The sequence below is a fragment of the Python bivittatus genome, unplaced genomic scaffold (assembly GCF_059951505.1).
Source record: "Python bivittatus isolate LINGU-HERP-01145 unplaced genomic scaffold, Pbiv_v1 ctg000410_np1212, whole genome shotgun sequence".
Taxonomy (NCBI): Eukaryota; Metazoa; Chordata; class Lepidosauria; order Squamata; family Pythonidae; genus Python; species Python bivittatus.
In genome coordinates, this window is record NW_028277067.1 from 13,376,792 (window position 1) to 13,401,781 (window position 24,990).

At 39.6% G+C, this 24,990-nt stretch overlaps 1 protein-coding gene across 4 annotated transcripts in view; it reads right to left on the minus strand.

Moving 5' to 3' along the window:
* Positions 1 to 604: 604 nt before the first annotated feature.
* MPP3 (MAGUK p55 scaffold protein 3) overlaps positions 605 to 24,990 on the minus strand; it is a 104,131-nt gene continuing 79,745 nt past the window's right edge. For all 4 annotated transcript variants that reach the window (XM_088143513.1, XM_088143510.1, XM_088143512.1 and 1 more), the window contains exons 14-18: positions 24,587 to 24,667; positions 7,322 to 7,415; positions 6,194 to 6,302; positions 5,114 to 5,236; positions 605 to 3,983 (exon numbers count right to left, since the gene is read on the minus strand). In XM_088143513.1, the coding sequence (XP_087999639.1) occupies positions 3,804 to 3,983; positions 5,114 to 5,236; positions 6,194 to 6,302; positions 7,322 to 7,415; positions 24,587 to 24,667 (587 nt within the window). In that variant the 3' untranslated portion in view covers positions 605 to 3,803. The remainder of the gene's footprint in view (positions 3,984 to 5,113; positions 5,237 to 6,193; positions 6,303 to 7,321; positions 7,416 to 24,586; positions 24,668 to 24,990) is intronic.

A 24,990-nucleotide genomic window follows, 5' to 3' on the forward strand; every position in this document is an offset into this window, starting at 1 on the left:
AAAACTTATTTCCAAATAAGACACACACCTGTCTAAATGTGGAACTGTCCAATTATTAAGGATCCAAAGTTACTTAGCTGCCTTACATAGGATGGGACATCCAGTGACAGCCTAATGCACTGAACAGTAAAAAGGAAAAAATGGGCAAACACTGAATAGTGGATCTTTAGGGCAGGGGTGGGCAGAAATATTGGCTTGGATTTTACTTGCATAGCACATCCTATGTAGGTACGTTGGATACAAACAGGTAGAGTGGATGGTCCAAGTGAGGTGTCTAAAAGGGAAAGGGGAAAAAAGTGCCCAACAAGTCAGAAATAATGTGACATTCAGCACTTCCAAATGGCCACAGTTGATGGGAGTTTTAAAAGAGGTTTGGAGAGTGCCAGGTCGCAGGAGGTCTTGTGGGTTGATTTCCAGAGATTGAATCAAAGCAAAATAAACTATTACACAACCATTTAACCACACCCATTCCATGACTTTGGTTTTCTGATACAAGTTTCCCCAACCCTTTCTCCTTTCTATGCCAGCATATCACTCAGAAGTGAAAGGAGGGTACCTAAAGTAGAGGGGGAATTCACATCCATTTGTCCACCAGAGAGCTAGGCTTTTGTATTTTAAGTATATACGGTTGAAAACATCCCACATGTCGAAATAGGGTGGGGTTTTTCCCCCCATTGTGAGCCTTTTCTGTGAGATTGGCTTCATTCTCCAGTAGCTGCCTCAAACAGGTATTTTTCACGGAAAAATTATAAGGTAGTTATTTTCATGGAAGGCAGCTAAGTTGGCATAGGAATGAATATTGAAAAAAACTCACCTTTAGAGTAGCAACTTCTTGTGATGGTACGAAAGAGTTAGAAGAAATATCAAGGGGTGGGGGTGGAAATTGGATATTCAAAAGGAGAGAAAATCATCAAGAGGAAAGATGTCAGAAAGGGGGCGCATGTAAATAAAAGCAAGGAGCTCTCGCCCTGAAAAATCCCTCTGAAAAACCACATGTATTAAATGCATAAACTTACTGTATTATCCCACATATCACAAAGTGAATTATTTGAAGAAGCAATGCATCGGTCAGGGGCACTGCTGGCATACAAGGCGCTCTTGTGCGTAAAAACAATGTTTAAAATATTCCAGCTGCGCACATGCGCAGTGTTAAAAAGAGTTCTGAATATTCTAGCTGCGTGCATGCACTGTTAAAAACAATTGTTTGCCTTGCTACTGGCACCCTCCCTTACGTGGTGCCCAAGTTCCATAGGGGGTTGTGGTAGCCTGGTATCAGCGATTTGACAAATTTTTCCCTTCAAAAAGCATCTTCTGCACCAATTTGTCTTCTGAGGAACACTTGAAATGGCCTGTGATAATACCTTGTATGTGATAATAAACTGATTGGTCTTTAAGATACCATTAAGATTCCTGGTTTTTTTTCCTTGCGAAAGACTAACACAGCTGCCTCTTGGGAAACTTGAATTCCTAGTTGTACAATCCCTACTGGCTTGCTGGATACATTCTAGGAACCAAACTATATATTTGATACCAATGGGGACTTTTTATTTTAGGCATGAGGGGTACAGGGGGAATTTGATCCAATCGCGCTGGGGGGAGAGAGAAAAAACTTTTCCCAGGCATTCCAAGCTAGATGCCTCTCTCCAGCACCTATAATTTGGGATAAATGCAATACCATATTATACCATATACATATAATATATAAAGTGAACATCTGGTCTGATCCTAAGGCATACCCTCACCTTTTGCTGGGTACTAGCTAGTTCTGTCAAAATCTACCATCCTTTCACATCAACTGACAGTGTGTCCTAGAACCCCTGTTTCATCCACAGAAAGATTAATAATGGTGTGCCAGCTGTTTTCCAGAGAGGTTCACCTATTATTATCAGCCTTAATAATCTCACTCAAGGCACAAATGACCAGGCTCAAATTATCCTACCTTGGACACATTGTAAGAAGACCTAGCTCTTGGAAAAGCTCTAATTGTTGGGAAAGGTGGAAGGAAAAAAAAGATGATGACCAGCAGCAAGGTGGATGGACTCAGTTACAATGGTGATGGATACACCATTGGAAGACCTGAAGAACTAGGCTGGGAACAGATTCTCCTGGAAAAAAATTATCTGTATGGTTGCTAAGAGTTGACACCAACTTGATGGCACATAATCAATCAATCAATCTTAATTATGAAGTTTCAACAAAGCCCCAACTTTCCCCACAGTTTTAAAACTACAGAACTAAATAAATACATCAATAACTTCAGCTTCCAAAGACAGATTGGTGATAAATGTTGTGGTTAAGATATCCAAGAGCTCTAGGAAGATTGGTGAGTTTTTTCTTCTATGGGAAATATTTTCTTTACAAAGAAATGCACCCCCCCAAAAAAAAAATAGTGGAACATAAAAACAGTACAGGGAAAAAAAAAAAAATACAGGTAAGTCACTGCTCCTTCTCCCAAGAACTCGTCCTCCCTTATAGTCCCCAAAGCAACATTATCTGCAAAAAAATATCATTCTGAAAGAAGAATTAAGCGAAGCAAAGCAAGGCATACCACTTGCATGCGTTTATGATGCACAAATCATTCTGAGTATGGAGTTCTGGAGAAGGCTAACTGTAGTGCTTGGGAGTTGTGATGCTGCTTCACCTCAGTTCTTAGAATTGAAGGATGTTCCATTTCTGTTGTTTACCAAGACCAAATGAGCAAACAAAAAACTTACATTTTCAATAATTGGAAGAACGGAAATTTTGCTTGGCTTTTTAAGTTAATTTCTGGATGCTGAACTTTGCACCCAATCCTATGTTTGCACAGCAAATCCAGTATTATGCTAGCCATGTACAGGCTTGGCTATTGGGTGGTCCTGACCCCCAATGGATCTTTAGCTATAATTCTGCAAGATGGAGCTTATGCCAAACATCCTTTGCCACTTTTAACAATTCAGACCACTTGCCTAAGCTGAACTTGACCTAAAATGGGTAACTGGTTGGCCTATGACGCAGATACCTCAGCATTTTCAGCCCCAAAGTAGAAATAGAGGAGAAATGCTTCTTCACCATTTGCTCATGAGAAATTTGTGGTCCTCTGACTACAACTGGGACATTTTCCAATGCCTTGAGTACATGATTTAACACATTACTTAGGCAATTTACCGAGGTAATCAGAGGGAAAAAAAATCTGAATAAATCACTAATGTCTCAAAATATAGTTACATATAGAGAATATACGGAGTGGTTAATTTTCAGGCAAAAATATTAAAGGCTTTGCAGCTGGCCCAGAAAAATTTCTCTCTTACTAAAGTATAAACTGTCACTTTTAAATGCTCTTCTGATTCTGCCTGGTCAATCAGTAGGGGGGGGGGAGTTTTATTATTGTGTTATCTGAAATTATAAGTTATAACTGAAGGTCTCTCTCATTTATTATGGATTGTGGAAATTTCAGGGTTAGCACATTTTTGTTCTGTAATGTTTTCCGGTTATTTAGTCTTCAGCAAGATGACCACAGTTTGAATCTCAGTTGCAGACTTTGAAAGAGCCATTCAGATATCCAGAATCTAAGATTGCTGTCTAAAGGGACCCACACATACCCTGGATTGTATTGTGCAATTTTTCATTCCATTCCCGTGGAGGAAGTGATTACATCAGAATACGGTTTTAGTTGCAGATGGATTCTCTTTCCTGCTTTTCAAGCAAGCTGGCTGCTGCAGCAGTATTTTCCCTTTTTAACCATCCATTCTATTTACAAATTACTATTATTATCAAACAGGAATATATCTTCATTTGTTTCTTCTTTTTTGGCAGACCATTGCTGACTATAACTTGACCCAAGAGACAGGCACCCAAAAGCAGTCTGTGTTCAGTTTCTCCAGTATGGTTTTCAGTTGGCTGCAGGCACTGTGGAGATCTTCCTTCACCAGGACAGTATCAATCAAGTGGCCGTATTGTTCCTCAATGAAGGCTGCTGAGTTCACCATCTCTTGCTGTTCCTCATCCTGCAAAATGAAACAAAGAGACAATAGGAAATGACTCTTGGGGCCTTTCAGGGCTAGTTCTTTAAAAATGGTTTTGAGCTGCAATATCCCTTTGGTACTTCCTAAGAAAAAGACGTCCCACTGGGTAATTCTGCTGCAGAAAGCAGATTTAGTTAGGAAAATCTAGTAAAAAGGCTGAATATACTGAGGTCCAGGTATAATAATTCAAGGCATTTTTCTTTAGTTATATATTTATTTGCCAGCCACTTAAGAATTCACTAAATATACCATCGGCTGGAACCAAACCTAGTCACAGTTAAGAGAGGTTCATGGAAATCAAGGGCATTTAAGTCACGATTGATTGATGTCCCACTGATTACAACCGATTTATTCTCTGCACGAATACCAGGTTCACCTATTACCCTAAGCTATTATGAGATTTGTTTGGTTTGCATTTAATGTGTTGTATGAATCCAGTCACTGTGATTTGTAAATTAGGTTTATGGCTTAGGGCAGTATGCAAATTCACCAAACTGTGATTTATTAAAACCGTAACTTAAATAAACCATGTCTTAGTTCAATGAGTGCATATAATACAAATCTGGATCTAATCACATGAGTATAATCTTCCAACAACAAAGACTTCTGTGGAATTGCATTCTAAACAACCATGGGGAACACCATAGATAGTCAGAGGCATCCGTGGGGTGCGTGCAACAAAATCTGCAAGGTGAAGAGTGTGGCATCAAGATCCAAATCCCACCCCTTTTGTATGTGCATACTGCCACATGTACAAAAGGTCTGGAGCTTGGATTATGACACTGTGCCCACCATCCTGCAGATTTTGACTCCCACCATGCAAAATGTTGCTGGAGATAGTCTAAAAACAAATATCAGAATGCATAAAGCAAAGGCAACAGGAGAAAGAAAAGGAGAATCCAAGGAGAATCCGATGAAGTAAATAATATTAGAAAGGAGATGAAAAACGGGCGGTCCCACTCACTTTGGTCTCTGCCGAGCTACCGCATCCTTCAGGCCCATTTCTGGTACACACTCCCCAGAAGTGAAGACAGCCCCCAGCAGAGGTAAATGTTGCCCATCCCATTTCAGGTTCCACATGTGAAACCATCCGTTCAATATGAAGTACTTACAAGCGGGACAAAGATTTCCTCTGTCAGCAGAGAGGCTGGTGAGTTCTTTTTCTTTTCAGAGACAAGAGGCTTTACAAAGACAACATATGGCTTGAACTCTGCTGTCCTTAAGTGCTTCACTGCCTGGAAGCAGAAATATGCAAAATAGAGGTCTGTGGCTGCAATATCTTAAAGGAGAGAAATTGTCAAAACTAGTCACATTTCTCTCAATTTGAGGGCCTGACGGAATCTTGAAGTTTGTTGTAGTATTGCTTTATAATACAACAGTAAATACAATAAAAATGACACTCATTGATAAACAGGACTGAAAATATACAGCAGGATATACAAGACTATTAATTAATACAATTTAACAATCAATCAATCAATTTTATTACAGTCATAGACCAGTACAACTAAAAATACACAAACCTATCTAATTAAAAATTCTTAGATATAATAATAACAAATAAAATCTATATCATAATTATAATTTGGCCGCCTATCATTTATATATGAAGTCAAGAGGCCTATACCGTAGTGTATTATTATTCCTTCAATTATGATATCCTACAATTATTAATTGTTAACTATAATAATACAATTTAACAATACCTGGGAGAATAGCCTAGTGCTGACAAAACATCTTTTGAAACCATCTGAAGTATTTTTAATTGTTAAAATTTAACAGTTAAGTGGCTAATTGGTGAACAGATAGAAAACCATACTACCTGCATGAAAATGTGCCCAGTCCCGCACCTCCAATCAAATGCACCAGTTATTAAAAGTAAGAGAAGATTAACATGGAAAGGAAGATAATGTTCCTTATGTTAGGTGATAGGCTTCTGTGCAAGTGCAAAGTAGAACCTGAGACAGTATAGGTGTTATTTCTTTATATATATTACTCCAAGACACATCTGAAAGTAACACAGCCTGTTTCTATAAGGAAGTTAATTTATAATGCCTCTGTTAGTCGTCATTGTTCTTGCTACACATGGCTAATTTCTTCCTGAAAGGCCATATGTTGTCCATGGATACGGTAGCCCCTTAACTGAAAGGCAATTCTGGAGGACAGATTTTTTTAAAAAAATGTTAATTTACCTCAGGCACAACATCCACAAGGCAAACTTTATTTTTAGACATGACAGACTGTATCGCCTCCAGGCTCGTCCCATACAGATTCTCCTTATACTCTCCATGTTCTACAAACCTGAAAATAGTGAGGGGATTAAGTGAGAAAAAGCAAAACAGAACACCAACCTCAAAAGCGAGCGCAGCACGCAAATGTGCCAAATGTTTGTTATAGCGTAAATTTGTTTACTTTGGGTTTTTTTTCTTTTCTATTTTTAATAGTTTGCTACAGGCAACAAGATTTAAAAGGGACGGCTGTTTTTGAACATTTCACTTTCATCAAGGAAAGGACAAATGCTTAAAATGCAAAAATCTTACACCTAGAGACATCTACTCAGTTTCCCAAGCACCACACAAATACTACAGTATCATGAAGTCAAAACGAATGCAAAACTAATCTCAGATCTGTGGAGCACTAGTGGGTGGAAGGGCCTTTGAACATTCTCAGTCTACGGCACTGCTCAAACCCTAAAGCAGTGATCCCCGGCTCTCTGGATATGGTGCAACTTCAAATCCCAGAATCTAGTTAACACATCATGCTGGCTGGGAACTTAGGGGGTGCAATCCCAGCATATCTGGAGGTCCCCCCAAAAGAAGCATGGCACATGGCATTCACATCTTCAATTTCTTGTCCTAAGGGGCTTGTTCTGAGCTTCTCCCCCTTCCCCTTCTGAGCAAAGGTAAGTTCATTGCCCTCAATGCCAGAAGAGATCTTGGATCGCCACAGAACACAGTTCTATTTTGTGGAGCCTCGAGGACAGAAAAAGTAGTAACTGGCAGAAAAGCAGCACAGAAATGCATACAATGAATACATTATAAATAAATAAACAAACTCAGCCTTAGTGAGATCTCTCTTTGGTTCCACCCCAATGTGGAGGAGAAAACAGTCCAGACAAAGCTTCCCCATTATGGTAGCCCCAAACTGAGATAAAATATGCTTGGCAAAGTTCTTATACCCAGGCAGTTAAAGTCTCCATCAGCAAAGGAGAGCTATTCTACTTAGATTCCCAGAGTATACATGGCATGAATCAGGCCTCCGGCTTAACATGAGAAGGGACACGCCTTCCATTTCCCCCAGTATCCCAGAGCAAAGCTTACTTGTTGTGCTGCACGTCAATCTCAAATGACTGTTTTGAAACAAAGTTGTATTCCACACCCTCCTTTTCATGACTCTTCTTGGTCCTTGTGGTATCTGGAAGAGAGGGGAGGCCAAGGTCAGAGGATGTCACTGAAGAACATTTTGCTTTGCATGGCAAAGTGACCAGGGCTAGCAGTGACACGGGTGACAAAATGAGGCAAATCAGAAGTAAAAGAAAAGTTACAGTATAAGAATCAGGACTGTTGTCGGAAAGATTTCTCCAACTCATCTCAGAACATCTCTGACTGAGATGATCCAGAGAAGGGATATATCTCTTGTGCCTGCTATAGTGCCACATGATTCATTTTCCCCACAGTTTCTAAGGACAGTAATTCTCAGAGGAAAAAGAATAATCTAAGAAAAGAAGCACTCAGGATGGTGCTTCGCCATGCCTCTCACCCAGGCCTCTGGTAATTTTGTAGATGTGACATATCATCTGTGCGTCCCCCAGCAGAACATCAGTGGTGTTACAATAGAGCAGTGATTCTCAACCTTTTTGAAGCTGCCGCCCCCCTAAGGAGCGCACTTACCTAGCCGACTGGCCAAATAAACAATGAAAGTAAACTGAAACTGAGGGAAAAAACAGAAATGAAGCAAACGAAAAGCAACTCAAGAAACACGGGTCAAATCAAACATTCATATTGAAAGGACGCTCAACGCACGTGCTGCGATTAATCGCATGGGAAGACAGCTGACGCACGCGCTGCGATTAATCGCGCGGGAAAACAGCTGACGCATGCGCTGTGCTGGTTGGGATCGGAGAAGAATCGTAGTGTCGAGTTCTTCAAGGTCATCCTACCTAGAATACAAATTCGTCTCACCATTCTTAGAAGTGCGTGAGGACAGCCGTCGCGTAAGTTCGTTTTATTGCTGGTACAAATGGTGTAAACCGGATAATCGATTTAATAAATTTTGGGGGGAGTTTTAAAATTAAGTTCGAATGCCAAAACATGCTCATCGCCCCTCTACCGCCCAAAACATGCCCACCGCCCCCCTACCACCCAAAACAAGTTCACCGCCCCTCAGCATCCTCTCACCGCCCCCCGGACGGCGGTATTGCCCCCGTTGAGAACCAATGCAATAGAGGACATGAGTTTGTGACAAGAGACCTTAGAATAACCATCTCAGAAGAGTGGAGTAACCCACGCTTGCTCTTTTATCACCTGTCTCCTCCTCCCAGTACCTACTGAGCAGTGTGTATCAGAACAGAGGCAACAGAATTAGTGTACCTAAATTGGCTCAGGCCTGTCACAGTACACTTTATCAGCTCACTGCCCTCCCAGTATGTTGGACTACAACTTCACCAATTCTCAATGAGCATATTACCTTGAAATGATTTGAAAAGTTTGCCCTAACAGGACCCTTTATTAATTAACAAACCAGCTATACCTACCTTTTTTGGGAGGGGGGGGGTCCTTTTGAGCCAGTGTTGCTTGAACAAGTCCCTGCAGTTTTTTGGCAAGATTTTGGAAATATTTTGCCATTGCCTTCTTCCTAGGGCTGAGAGAGAGCAACTGGCCCAAGATCACCCAGCTGGCTTCATGCCCAAGGCAGAACTAGAACTCACAGTCTCCTGGTTTCTAGTCTGGTGCCTTAACCACTACGCCAAACATATAGTTATAACTATATACAGGTTGTTGTTGTTGTTTAGTCGTTAAGTCGTGTCCGACTCTTCGTGACCCCATGAACCATATTGCGCCAGGCCTTCCTGTCCTTCACTGCCTCCCTGAGTTTGCTCAGTTTCATGCTCATTGCTTCAATGATGCTATCTAACCATCTCATCCTCTGCCGTCCTCTTCTCCTTTTGCCTTCAATCTTTCCCAGCATCAGGGTCTTCTCCAAAGAGATCTCTCTTCGCATTAGGTGACCAAAGTATCTGAGCTTGAGCTTCATTATCAGTCCTTCCAATGAACAATCAGGGTTAATTTCCTTTAAGATTGACTGGTTTGACCTCCTAGCAGTCCAGGGGACTCTCAAGAGTCTTCTCCAGCACCACAGTTCAAAGGCATCAATTCTTCGGCGCTCGGCCTTTTTTATGGTCCAGCTCTCACAGCCATACATTACTACTGGAAAAACCATAGATTTGACTATGCGGATCTTTGTCGGCAAGGTGACGTCTCTGCTTTTTAATATGCTGTCTAGGTTTGCCATAGCTTTCCTCCCAAGGAGCAAGCGTCTTTTAATTTCATGGCTGCAGTCTCCGTCTGCGGTGATCTTGGAGCCCAAATAAATGAAGTCTGTTACTGCTTCCATTTCTACCCCTTCTATTTTCCAGGAATTGATGGGTCCAGATGCCATGATCTTAGTTTTTTTAATGTTGAGTTTCAAGCCAGCTTTTGCACTCTCCTCTTTCACCCTCATCAAGAGGCTCTTTAGTTCTTCTTCACTTTCTGCCATTAGGGTGGTATCATCTGCATATCTGAGGTTGTTGATGATTCTCCCTGCAATCTTGATTCCAGCTTGTGATTCTTCCAGCCTGGCATTTCTCATGATGTACTCTGCATATAGGTTAAATAAGCAGGGTGACAGTATACAGCCTTGTCGTACACCTTTTCCTATTTTGAACCAATCGGTTGTTCCATGACCGGTTCTGACTGTTGCTTCTTGGCCCGCATACAGATTTCTCAGGAGACAGGTAAGGTGGTCTGGTACCCCCATCTCTTTAAGAATTTGCCACAGTTTGTTGTGATCCACACAATCAAAGGCTTTTGCATAGTCAATGAAGCAGAAGTAGATGTTTTTCTGGAACTCTCGTGCTTTCTCCATTATCCAGCGAATGTTGGCGATTTGATCTCTAGTTCCTCTGCCTCTTCGAAACCCAGCTTGTACATCCGGTAGTTCTCGGTTCATGTATTGCTGAAGCCTAGCTTGTAGGATTTTGAGCATAACCTTGCTAGCATGTGAAATGAGTGCAATTGTGCGATAGTTTGAGCATTCTTTGGCATTGCCCTTCTTTGGAATTGGAACGTAAACTGACCTTTTCCAATCCCGTGGCCACTGTTGCGTTTTCCAAACTTGCTGGCATATTGAGTGCAGCACTTTAACACCATCATCTTTTAGTATTTTAAATAACTCAGCTGGAATACTGTCATCTCCACTAGCTTTGTTGTTAGCAATGCTTCCTAAGGCCCACTTGACTTCACTCTCTAGGATGTCTGGCTCAAGGCCAGTGATCACACCAGCGTGGACATCAGGGACATTAAGATCTTTCTTGTATAGTCCTTCTGTGTATTCTTGCCACCTCTTCTTAATCTCTTCTGCTTCTGTTAGGTCCCTGCCTTTTTGTCCTTTATCATGCCCATCTTTGCACTAAACGTTCCTTTCATATCTCCAATTTTCTTGTAGAGATCTCTAGTCTTCCCCATTCTATTGTTTTCCTCAATTTCTTTGCATTGTTCATTTAAGAAGGCCTTCTTATCTCTCCTTGCTATTCTCTGGAAATCTGCATTCAGTTGCTTATATCTTTCCCTTTCACCCTTGCTTTTCGCATTCCTTCTTTCCACAGCTATTTGTAAAGCCTCATCAGACAGCCGTTTTGCTTTCTTGCATTTCTTTTTCTTTGGGATGGTTTTAGTTGCTGCCTCCTGTACAATGTTACGGACCTCCGTCCATAGTTCTTCAGGCGCTCTGTCTACCAAATCTAATCCTCTAAATCTATTCATCACCTTCACTGTGTACTCACAAGGAATATGATCTAAGTCATACCTGAGTGGTCTAGTGGTTTTCCCTACATTCTTCAATTTAAGCCTAAATTTTGCAGTAAGAAGCTCATGATCTGAGCCACAGTCAGCTCCTGGTCTTGTTTTTGCTGTCTGTATAGAGCTTCTCCATCTTTGGCTGCAAAGTATATAATCAATCTGGTTTCGGTATTGACCATCTGGTGATGTCCATGTGTAGAGTCGTCTCTTGTGTTGTTGGAAAAGAGTGTTTGCTATGACTAGCTTGTTCTCTTGACAGAACTCTATTAGCCTTTGCCCTGCTTCATTTTGTACTCCAAGGCCAAACTTGCCTGTTATTCCGATTACTCCTTGACTTCCTACTTTAGCATTCCAATCCCCTATGATGAAAAGGACATCTTTTTTTGGTGCTAGTTCTAGAAGGTGTTGTAGGTCTTCATAGAAGCGGTCAACTTCAGCTTCTTCAGCATCAGTGGTTGGGGCATAGACTTGGATGACTGTGATATTGAATGGTTTGCCTTGGATACGCACTGAGATCATTCTGTCGTTTTTGAGGTTGTACCCCATTACTGCCTTTCCCACTCTCTTATTCACTATGAGTGCAACTCCATTTCTTCTAAGGGTTTCTTGCCCACAGTAGTAGATATAATGGTCACCCGAATTAAATTCACCCATTCCCGTCCATTTCAGTTCGCTGATTCCCAAGATGTCGATGTTCAGTCTTGTCATCTCATGTTTGACCACATCCAGCTTGCCTTGGTTCATAGATCTTACATTCCAGGTACCTATACAATATTGTTCTTTACAGCATCGGACCTTCTTTTCGCTTCCAGATACATCCACAGCTGAACGTCCTTTCGGCTTTGGCCCAGCCGCTTCACTCTTTCTGGAGCTACTTGGAATTGCCCTCCGCTCTTCCCCAGTAGCATATTGGACACCTTCCGACCTGAGGGGCTCATCTTCCGGCATCATATCTTTTAGCCTTTTAACATTGTTCATGGGGTTTTCTTGGCAAGGATACTGGAGTGGGTTGCCATTTCCTTCTCCAGTGGACCACATTTTGTCAGAACTCTCTGTCATGACCTGTCCGTCTTGGGTGGCCCTGCACGGTATAGCTCATGGCTTCACTGAGTTACGCAAGCCCCTTCGCCACGACAAGGCAGTGATCCATGAAGGGGTATATACAGGTAGCCCTTGCTTAATGACCACAATAGGGACCGGAAAATTGGTCATTAAGCAGGGTGGTTGTTAAGCAAGTCACCATGCGACCTGACCCAATTTTATGACCATTTTTACAATAGTCATTAAGTGAATCATCACAGTTGTTAAGCAAATCATGTGGTCGTTAAGCGAATCCTGCTTCCGCAATGGACATTTTTTGCTGGAATTCGCTTAACAATCATGTGATTTGCTTAACGACCATGTGATTCGCTTAATGATCATCATAAAAAAGGTTGCAAATTGCAATCACATGACTGCGAGGGTGTTGCAATGGTTTGCAACAGTCATAAGTGTGAGTACAGGTTGTAAATCACTTTCTGAGGCTGTCGTAACTTTGAACCATCAAATGATAATTAAGTGAGAACTACCTGTACATACATACATACATGTTCACAAATATGTGTATCTCCATGGCATTCATTGATTTCCTAATCAATTTAACTGTCTCCCCATCTCCCCCAATGTTTCTACTATGCTCTTAGATATCTGTACTATTTGCATCCTTTCAATCAGTACTTTGTAACACCAACTTTGACAGAAATTAGCTTCCAATGTTTCCTATGGCCAGCTACGAGTCTTCCTATTCTTGCTTCTGATACTTTTTCCCACTCTCCCTTGCTAAACTCTTCTAGCTCAGAACTCTTAGGTCTCCTTGTATGTACTGCATGTTTGAGATTTCCCCACATTTGCATTAATATTCAAGTATTGGGACTATGAAGGCCATTCCAAAGCCATTATCTTTCTTTTCTGTAAATATTTCATGGTTGATCTGGAGGTATGTTTCTCCAAATGGAGACTGCCTTGCTGAAGTATCCTACCTCTTTTCAGCATCAGTTTCTTCATTTAATATCACCTTAGGACATTAGCTTCTAGGATATGTTGTTTAACTGAATCTATTATTTCTTCTGCTTGTATAGTATTTCCTTTGCCACTGGCTGACATACAACCCCAAAGCATAACAGAGCTACTCTGGAGCGTAACAACTGGCAAGACATTATTTTCTTATAAATTGCTCATCCTTTTGTCTCCAAATGTAGCTTCTGTTGTTGCTGTGGAACAATGCAATTTTGGTTTCCTCAGCCCAAAGTCCTTATTTCCAAAATGTTCTCAGACTTATCAAGATTTTCATTTGCATACCTTAGACTGCCTTTTGAGATAAGGCTTTAGAAAAGGTTTCTTTCCGACAACTCTCCCATGCAGATCATTTTTGCATAAACAGTGCTATACTGTAAACCTGTAGATAAATACTCTGGTGTCAGCTGAACCTTTCAGCAGCTTGTTCGAAGTGATCTGTTGGTTCTGCTTTACAGATATGACCAGTTTTACGGCATCTGTAGGAGAGATTTTTCTAGGCTCTTCTAGTTCCATCTAATTTCCATTTCTTAACAATATTTCTCACAGTTGAAATTGTTTGCTTGAAGTACTCAAGAGATTGTTTTCTGTGACTATCCCTGTTTTGTATGAGTAAATGAAGCCCATGTTTTTTTAAAAGTAGAGAGTAACATCCACAACCTGAAAGGTTGTGTGGATCAGAGTATTTATTCAGCTGGAGGGAATGAGTCAATTACTTTTTAGGGCTTTATTAACAACTTCTAAGCAGGGGAGGACAGCCATCTACCAAGAATACTGTAGTCATGTCATGCAGTACAAATCATGAATTCAATTGTGATTGGATCAGATGACTTCCAAGTCCCTTCTGATGTGGTGATTCCATAGCTCCAGCTGCCTTATTTATTTAGAATATAATGCCTCTAGTGGGAGTCACCCAATCTCCATGTGACCCACAGCATCTGATGCAAGATGCTCTATTTCCACTGAATGTTGGTTGTAGCAATACGAATAGAACCCCTGTAGAAATACACGCACTAACACACCATTCTGATCCAATCTTCTTTCTCAATTACCTCTCAATAATTATGCCAGTTCAGAATCATTTGCTGGAGGATTGGAGATGTTGCGAGGAGGGTTCAGAAGCTCCAAATACATCAAATGCTCAGCCAATAACAGAAGAGAGGAGTGTCTGCAGGGTGTGATAAAAAAGTCAAAATAGCATCCAGGATGGTGAAATCCAAGCCTTGCCTGTCGGTACGTGGATTGCACAGATACAATCATACTGTCATGGTTGCCATCCTGACTTTTTTGACCGCACCCTGTGGGCACCCCGTTAGAAGAAAAGAGAAAGCGATTTTCCCTAGTCTTGGACCTCATGCCCCATATTAAAATTGTTCTTTGGAAGAACTAAGAAGCATTACTGGAAATAAACATCATGCTAGAGATGGTAGTCAGTTCTATAGTGGACAGGCTTCTCATTTAATATTTATTAATTAAAAGACCCTTTAAAAAATGGAGGCCTGAGAACCTGGAGGTGTCTGCAGGCACACAGCCTGCACCCAGTCCAAACAGGTCTATTACCTGCTCCTAGCACCAGCTGTTCTTTGTTACAAGCCCATTTCCCTCTCCAGAGAAACATAGACTCTTATCCAAAAAGACCATCAGTATGATAGAATTTAGCCTTTATGTGGCCACAGATTTCCAATCTTATCAAAGTGTTTGATTTTCACAGCACCGAGAAGACAGAACACATGCACACAGATCTCCTTCATCCTACCCATGTGCACACATGTTGTGCTCCTTTGTCTAAGGCTATGTGCTACAAAAGTCCTGCTTTCAGCATCTCCGTGTGGATTTCCCTCTGTGCTTTTTATTAACGCTAGAAGTGACATTCTACATCTGGCCTGACTGTTAGCATTTATATAATCTCCTAATTAGTTCCTGAAAGCAGGTTTTCCCTTTCGGTGGACAACCCGCTTGCCTGACTAGCATTTCAATTATTCAATGCCTTCAGTTTTTTTCTAGCACCCTTGCTCTTATTTCATTTGGGCAATTTTAAAATTTCAACGCAGACTTCATACTGTCCCCATCCCACACCCTTATACTCGGTCCACTGCTGTAAAACAGTTTATTTCATTTCTTAATGCATTTAGGACAAAAAACAACCCATTTCCAACCCACACATTATGAAATGGTTCATTTTTTTAAAAGTCCTTTTTCTTTTCTTTTTTGCCAGCACTTTCTAAAAGCAGAACATTCTAATGTAAAATAAAGAAAGTTTTCAAAAGAACAGATGCACACAAAGAAGAAACAAGGATGAGATGGAGCTCTCTTCTAAAGCCAAGAGGAGGAAACCAAAAAGAGAAAGAAGGGAAAAGAAGCTCTTGTTTCCTACCCAAACATTTCTGCAGATCACACTAGACACAATGCCTGTAGACATCTCTCTAAACCACAGCTTATCGAACAATGCTTTACTGAATATTTCACAATTCACTGTGCTTACATAACACACTAACCCATAAACCATGGTTTATAAGGCAGAAGGGCTGTGTTCCCACTGCACATTAAGCCAGGAGTTCCCAGTCAGTGAGTTGTGTTCCCTGGGAGCTGCAAGCAATTTGGGGAGGAGGCGGTTGCAAAAATTGTTGTAAGGCTAATCAGGCTTAAGCAAGCAAAGTTGGATGCTGTCAAAATTCAATCCTGCTTTGCTGGCAATTCCACAGAGGGCTTCCCTAGCACAGTGGGGAGCAAAGCTCACAGAGATGTACAAGAGATGGTTAAATCCAGGGTCTAGCCTTCTATCAAGACCATTTGCCAAATCACAGCATTTTTACTTATTCATTAATTCGTTTTATTCAGAGGGGGTCAAATATATTTTTTAAACTAATGTTTTATGTATTTATATGTATTTATGTTTTTAATGTTCAGTGTGAGTCGCCCAGAGTTCCCCCATTGGGGGGAGATGGGGAGGTGAGAAATTTAATATATAAATACAAAATAAATAAAATATACTCTTTATCATCTTCGGGGTCATGGTGCTGCAAAGTTTGAGAACCCTTGCACTAAGCAAAATTAATCTCATGTGAATTCAGTGGTTGCATTCAACATACATACATATATATATATCCATCCTGCTCTTTTCTTTCATAGAAAGCATTTATACAGAGCAGAAAGTGAATAAGGAATTAAAGGCATGAGATAAGAGAAAGAAAAGGAAACACAGCTAAAACTAGTTTATGCCAACATCATTCACCAAACCATGTCATACTTTTCTATTTTGGCAACCTTGCTTTCATCGCTTCCACAAACTACTTTATATATTGCCTTTATGTTTAAATGTTTCAACTCTTTCTTTTTGTGGAGTTCATCAACTACATCTAACCATGATTTCCTCTATCTTCCCCTTCCTCTCAACCCATTCACTTTTCTGTCATATATTTGTTTTGCAATCTTATCCTTATTCAGTCTCTCAAATAAGACCAAACCACTTCAGTATACTCCTTTCATACTGGTTACTTACTTTTATATTCAGTCCACATTCATTCAGCACCCATTCATCCTTGACATCATCTCTTCTTCCTTTACCTTACACTCTTAAGTACTCCATTTACCCTGCATTCTATTTCATATTTCTCTTGACATACCCATCTCTCAATTCCATATAATAAAGCGGGTAGAAGCAAATTAGAGTCAACTATTTTAGTTTATTTTGATAAATATTAATTCCTCACAACAGATTATATATTACCCACTACCCTTCTATCAGCATTTGCAAACGTTAAATGTCTTTAAATCCATTTGCCCATCCTTAGTAAATATAGTACCAAGGTACACAAATTCATCTACTTGCTCTACCTTTTCACCATTTATGCCACATGAAATCTATCTTACATTTGGTGGAAATTGTTCAGATTCTCAGCCAACAACATCTGCATGCAAAGGTACACATACAGTCACATCCTCAACAACAACACTCTTACATCACCACAAGCATGTCTCATCCAGAATATACAAGGAGACATCATACATCCTTGTCATATTTCCTGCTCAATACTTAACTATTTGCTGCTACTTCATGACAGTGTTCTACAGAAATGAAAAAGGGATTTGAAAATATGCTTCAAAATAAATAGAACACCAGGAATCTTTGCCGCTACTATATGGGAAGCGAGTAAAACATACATGAGGGGCCTTTTTATTAAACTAGTGGCAAAATGAAAAAGAGAATATAGCAGGTAGAAAGAACAGTTAGAAGCCAAAATAAGAGAATTAGAACAAATGCATAGAAGTAACCCAACAAGACAATTTATGAAAACATTCCAAACAACAACAAGTCAAACAACAATTAAGTTTATTGGAAATGGAAGAACCACAAAAGAAGGTAAGATCTGTCAAATAAAAGAACTTGGAACATGCAAATAAACCAGGGAAAAATTTAGCATATCAAATTAGAACAAAGAAAGAAACACAGACAATATTAGCTGTAAAGAAAGGGACCAAAACGTTACATACAAGATCGGAAATTATAGAAGAATTGGCAGCTTTTTTAAGGAACTGTATGCCATAGCCAACACTGATAAAGCGGCCATGAACAAATACACTAAAAATGCTATCCTCAAAGAATTTAATGACCAACATAGACAAATATTAAGTAAATCTGTAAATATCCATGAAACAAAAGAGGCAACTTAAAAAAAAAAAAACTTGGGAAGACACCAGGTCCAGATGAGATGTCAACTCAATATTAGAAAAAACTTGAGGAACGGCTGGAACCCCTGACAAACCCAGTGAAAGAAATTAAAGAGGCAAAGGCAATGCCACAAACATGGAAAAAGCACATATAACTTTGATCTACAAAGAAGGGAATGACCCAGTAAAAACCATGGTACTACAGACCAATTTCTCTGCTGAATGTTGACTATAAAATGTTTACAATCTTGGCTGAACAACTAAAGAAATGCATTTCCAATATAATCCATATCAACCAATCAGGCTATATCCTGAAGGGGAACATACTGTAAAGGACAGCAGCAGGTGTGTAATTAATACAATAGAATATATGATTTTTTTTCTTTAACAAAAACAAGGCAAGACTAATCTTGCAAGATGCAGAAAAGCTTTTGATAACCTGCAGTGACCATTTTTACTTGCACTACTGAACAAAATAAATCCTGGCGAAGAGTTTAAAGCATGGTTAAAAAGTATATATCAATGGCAAACACTAAGATCACGGCCAAAGCAGCCCTTTCTGCAGATTTTCAAATCAACAAAGATAGCAGGCAAAGGTGTCCATTTTCTCCCCTGTTATTTATCATTGCCTTAGAAAAACTGGCAGAAACGTTTTGAGGTGGCAAACAAATATCTGGCCTCAAATTCCACAGAGAGGAATATAAACTCAGTGTTATGCAGATGACATAGTATTAGCTTTTACGCAACGGCCGAATACAGTAAGACAGCTGATGGAAATAATCCAAAGCTTTGGTGAATTCTCTGGATATAAAATCAATGTTCAACGAACGAGATTCTTAACCCAAGAAGATGATTTCCTGGCTGTCAGATATTATCTGGCTGTCAGATAATAGATTTAGTGAAATATCTGGGTTTGTATTTGACAGGCAACAATCAAGAAATATATCAAAACAATGGAAAATTATAGAAGAAAATTAAAAGATATCTTGAAAAGGAGAAAAGCTTTCTTGGTTAGAAACAATTGCAACTATTAAGATGAACGTATTACTCAAGACAAACTACTTGTTTCAAATGGTGCCAATTCCAATCCCAGAAAAAAACTTTTTACAAGAATGGCAAAAAATGTTAAGAATTGTATATGAATGGGGAAAAAAACCTAAAATTTAAAATGTTACAAGACTCAAAAGACAGAGGGGGTCTTGCTCTGCCAAATTTCAAATTATATTACAGAGCAAGTTGTCTGTCATGGTTAACAGAATGGATAAAATCCCAAATAGCAGAACATCCAAATTGGAAGAGCAGGCCTAGCTATTGGGCTTCATAGATATTTATGGTACAGGGACACAAGACAAACTTTAAAGGGATTTATTAAATGACAAAGTTTGATTTAAAAAATAGAATTTCATGCGAAAATTCATAAATCCAGAAATTTCACTGCTAGCTTCTTCCTCAAATGCTTTTTCATGCTGGAGACAACTATAGTAAGAAAAGTGCAATTATGTATGCAGAAATGGTCCATTCAGATTCCATGAACAGACTAAAGGCACAACAAGAATTATTTGGTGAAGACTGGAATATACCGTGATTGATGTGCCTACAAATTGTTGGAAAAGTAAAAACTGACCTCAGAAAAATGACAGAATTTGAAATACTCATGAAGAACCGAGACCATCTATTGGGGTATATACAGTATACAAACTATTATTTGGATATGATTCAGAGACAGAACAAATAAAAACTGTATGGCAAAATAGGTGCAAAACCTCAAAGAAACAAACACAATACAACAATGGGAAGAACTATGGAAACAAATCAACAAGTTATAATTTAAGAGAAAAAAGATGCAAAACGTTTTATATATGTTATATAATTCCATCAATAATTGCCAAGATAGACAACACATATTTATTTATTAGATTTATCTCCGCCCATCTCCCCCTAACGTACAGTATATAGTTAGAAATATATGAACATGTTAGATGTTTATAAATATTGTAGACCAGTCGGAATACAAAGAAGAAGTTGGAAACTATTTACTCAATATATTTTTGCAGACTTTTTTCTTTCTTTTTTTTCTGTTAGGTGATTTATCTTTAAATAATAAGACAGTGGAGATACTGACATCCAACTCATATTTTAAAAGCCCTTTAAAATCCTTTTTCTTCATCCACAGCCTCTTTCACTTCACCATTTCACCATGCATACTTTCCACTAGCCTAACTTCACACACTTCTGTGGCACTCTGTAAGGTAACTTTCTCTTTCACTCTATTCCAAGCAACTTCCACATCCACTTTCTATTCATTGTGCTGTGAGATTAATTTATCTTACAATATTTTTTCATAAAGCACTCTTTTCTTCCTGCAGTTGTTCTTCTTTCAGTATTGTTTCTCTAAGACAGGATTTTTAGCCCATGATTTGGTGAAGAACCATAATTGCCTATTTTGTGACTGACCTGCATTTTTCAATTAACACCTGGAAGAGAGGCTGTTTAGACAAGCTAGCTCCTCCTATTTGCTCTTGCAAGCTGTAAGATAACAAACTTCCAGCTCTAACCCCAAACAGATCATTATTTCCCTCTTTTGTCATAGCAAGCACCCAGTGCCTAGTAGATGCTTAATCTTCATTAATATGTAACCTTCCTTTGCTGAGGCCTAAACTGAGCAACTCTGGGGGTGGAAGGGGAAAGGGAGGTTGCAGGGCTATAAAACTTGCCTAGTGAAAACAACCCCTTTGCAAGTCAAATTCCAGAGACTGTCCTCACCACTCGGGCTAACTCTGGCAGACAGAGGAAGGTCCCCTGGTGCTGTAGGTAGTTAATGGGAACAAATTTAAATAAACATGATGCTGTTTGTTTAAGTCCTGACATCTCCTTTAAGGTCCTCCTGCTTCAGTATCCATCCTGCAAATCAGATTAGCTGGCAACCCAAGAATTTCAGAAAACATTGCCTGATTCATATATAATGCTAAGCCACAATACAAAGGTTCACACATCAGGCTAAGGAAAAACACAAACAATATTTTGGCTTATCCTCATGTGTGAACACAATCCATATTAAATACCTGGATAGCTTTCAAAAGAATATTCAGAACTGCAGCCTGGAAGTGAGCAATTAAGATTAGAATTATGGCATGTTGGAAAGTGGTTTTAAAAATAAAAAGACCTTCCCACATGCCATAATTCTAATCTTAATTGCTGCCTTCTAAAACACACACAAACAACCTGCCGACAGTTTCCCAACCAGAGAAAGTAGAAGCTTTAGAAACAAAAGCATGCCCTCATGTTGTGACCTTCCTAGAGACATATTTGGCTACTGTGAAAATTAAAACAAGGAATACCTAGTTTAGGACAACCTTCAGTCTGATCCAAAAGAGCAATTCCTCTGTTTCATATTAGACATTGTATGTACAGAAATCTAACTATTAGAAGGATATAGCTAGATGACTGCCTGCTGTACTTCCTTTTTAACTCCAGTGAACCAAATGCGTGACAGCTGAAATACCACTTCTATGCGTAGTTTATACAGCTCTTGGGAATATGCTACAAACCCTAGCAAGCAAACCAGCAGAATCCCCTGGGCAGGCAATCCCCACCCACCACCCACCTCTGTTCCATCCAACTGCTGCACGTGTAAAAACACACATCTGGCACACATGGTCCCGTTGAGATAGAAAGCAATGTCTCCATTTATGATGATCCCACTGGAGAAAAGGCCCATCTGTGCTGCTCTCAAGGCATCAGAAATGGACAGAAAAAGTGACTACAGGATTAGGTTATGCAACATACTGGCACACACAGCAATTATTTAAGATACGCTAGGATAATTATTTCTGTCACATGTTCCGGATGGACAGGCTGCCAATTCAACCATCATCCACATACAGCAGACTTTTGCAGAGCTTTGTGCTGATAATGAGTGTAGCAAGTTGTGTGTGAATGACAGTAGAAGCTTCAAACTATTTGTGCTTGTGTTCTGCAAGTTTTCTGCTTGCTTCTTTTAAAAGCCGGCTGATTTGGATGCCCTTGGGAAGACATAAGTCAAGGATTAAATAAGGTAGAATAACAGGATGGCTGCATTCTACCACCCTACTGGAGTCAGTAGTCTTATGTATATTAGTTGCCTGAGAAGCCAAGGAGGGAAGATAGATAGATAGATAGATAGATTGATAGATAGATTGATTGATAGATAGATAGATGATAGATAGATAGATAGATAGATAGATAGACAGATAGATGATAGATAGATAGATAGATAGATAGATAGATAGATAGATACATACATACATACATACATACATACATACATACATACATACATGATAGACATTTACCAGGGAAACTAACTCTCCCAATCAGCAGCTAAACTTCAAGTTAATTTTCAAAATAGCCATACTTTGCAGCGGTGGGTTGCAGTCTAGCCCATGGGGAGGGGGGAGGGATTTTAAGATGCAAAATAGATGACAAGACTCATAGAAGCATTTCAATCCTTAAATTCACTCCAATGGTCCCTTAACACCCCCCTTGGGTTAAAACATTTACACAGATATCCTGGGATTGTTCTGAAGCCCACAAAAAGGAGGCAGGAAGAATTATCTGGCCCTACTCACTCCAGTGTAGCCCAACAGAGGCAGTCTTAAAAAAGAGGAAGGATTAGCAGACAAAAGAAAACCCTAGTCTTCTTCTGTGGTATCGATTCCATGTTATAGCTTTTCAGTTATGCATGCACTTTTCAGCTCAGGGCTTCTCCCACACAATTCCATAACTCCCAGCCAGCATGGCTATCTTGTGGAAGGTTGGTTTACAGTAAGTGTTGACTATTTGTCAAGTCATCTGCTTTTTGCTGTATTTTATCCTGGTGTCTTATAAGCCACAATCATGGATCTGGTGAAGGAGCTTCCACATCCCAGTGGCACTGTGAGTATATTTTGGGGGGTGCAGACTCTCAGAAGAGTGACCCAGAAATGGGCAGGTCACAAAGGATGAGACTAAGCATGGGTCAGTGAAGAAGGAAAAGGCAACCCACTCTAGTCTTGTACCAAAAAAATCAAACAGATATTCACAATCAGGGCAACATTTGCACAATCCTAGTAAATGAACTCTTCAAACTGGAAAGTATCTAATAAGCTACTGGGTAAGGGCAGAGAACAAATACAAGTAACATTGGTGTTTATGATGTGGCTGCAGCTGTGTCCACAGGCAAAAACAAAATTCAATGCAGCAGTATGTGCACATGTGCGCACACACACACACACCACAGTAATGTGAGGAATATTAGAACCACGAACCAAGGAACACTTGATATTATCAGAGCAGAAATGTCAGGATGGAATATTGACTTTCTGAGAATCAGGTAAATGAAATGGATTAGAATGGGACTCTTCACACAAGAGGATCGCCAGATCTTCTGTGGACAGGAAACTCATAGAACAAATGGAGTAACCATCATTGTAAGCAAGAGTGCTAAAGTAAGTGCTCAGATACATCCCCCCAAAATGGCAGAATGATCTCAATTCAAGTTCAGGGTGGGATTTCCAATGTTATAATGATCTAAGTCTATGCCTCATACCCAGATCTAGAGGAAGCTGATATTGAACATCTCTTGGAGTGCCCTGTTGACCCACTACACAAACCAAAACATGTCATATTCATCATAGGAGCTTAAAATGTTAAAATCTTAAAGTAAACTAGCATTTGGAATCATGGGAACAAATGGATTTGGTATATGAAACAAAGCAGATGATTGATTAATAGAGTTCTGCCAAGATAATTTATTGTTTGCAGCAAATACCTTCTTCTAATAAGCTCAAAGATTTAATATTGCTGGACACTGCTGGACAGACAATATCAAAATCACATTGACCATATTCTTTGCAAGTACAAAGGGAGATGTTCTGCTTAGTCAACAAAAACAAGACCTAGTGCTGATTGAGGCTCAAAACATGAACTTCTTACAAATTCCAATTTAGAAAGCAACAAAATAATCAGTCCAACAAGATACAGTACAATATCAGCATATGGGTAAGCAGTGCAGGTAAAGAACAGATTTAATAGATTAGATTAAATAAACAGAGTGCCTGAAGAACTGAAGGACCAAAATTTGTGATATCATCAAAGGTGAAACAAAGATATTCCACACTGTAAACAGCAAAAGAAGGAGAAATGGCTGTTTCTGATATGTGAAAAATAGATGAGAAAAATGCAAAACAAAAGACATCAGCAACAGAAGAAAATTTATCCAACTAAAAAGCAACTGCTCTCTCTGTCATAGCATATCACTATGACAGCTGGACTTTAAGAAAGTCTGAATGAAGAAAAATTGATATCTTTGAACTGTGGTGCTGGGGAAAACTGTTGAGTACCATGAACAGCAAAAAGAACATTCAGTGTTAGATAATAAAGCTAACTCTTAAACACTGTGGGCACATAATATGGAAGGAAGCAAGAATCTTTGGAGAAGACCCTGATGGCTGGAAACATTGAAGGCAATAGAAAAGTCATCAGCACACAGCACACAACACAAGATGGCTAGATGCTATTACTGATATCACAAGCACGAGCTTACAAGAACTCAAGCAGTTATTTACTGACAGACAATTCTGGCAAACTGCTGTCCATTAGGATGTGAAAAGTTGATAGTGACTGAACCACTGAACAACAACATACTCGAAGCCACCTAAAGAACATTGCATTGGACAGTTTGATATTAATAAAATAACAGAAATAAATTGAGAAATAAACAACACTGCATGTTCGGGGAGAGGAGACTAGATACATCTTTGGCAAAAAACAAAAAAAAAAGTTACTTACGTGGCACAGCAACTCCATATTCTTGTGGATTTTCTGCCACTACTTTCTGCTTGAGCTCATTTAACCGGGACCCCAACGAACCTGAGAGATCAGAGGAAGAAGTGGTGAGTAAATAGAACACAAGGCATATGCAGAAGAAGCCAACCACGGAAAAACAGATATAGGCCAGAATTTGATTGGCAGCTTTACCTGTCTTGGTTCTGCTCTTAGAAGCAAACCAAACAAGATACAATGTGGACTATTAGCAATGGTCTTAAAAGCTTTATAATAATAAACTGCAGGTACCCCAATAAGATCAAGGCCTCTGATATGATTCCTCTCCAGATTAGAGTGCAAATCTTCTAATTACTCCAGTGGGAATTTCTAGTTTTCCAGTGCAAACAGCAGGCATGGAACAAAAGGTT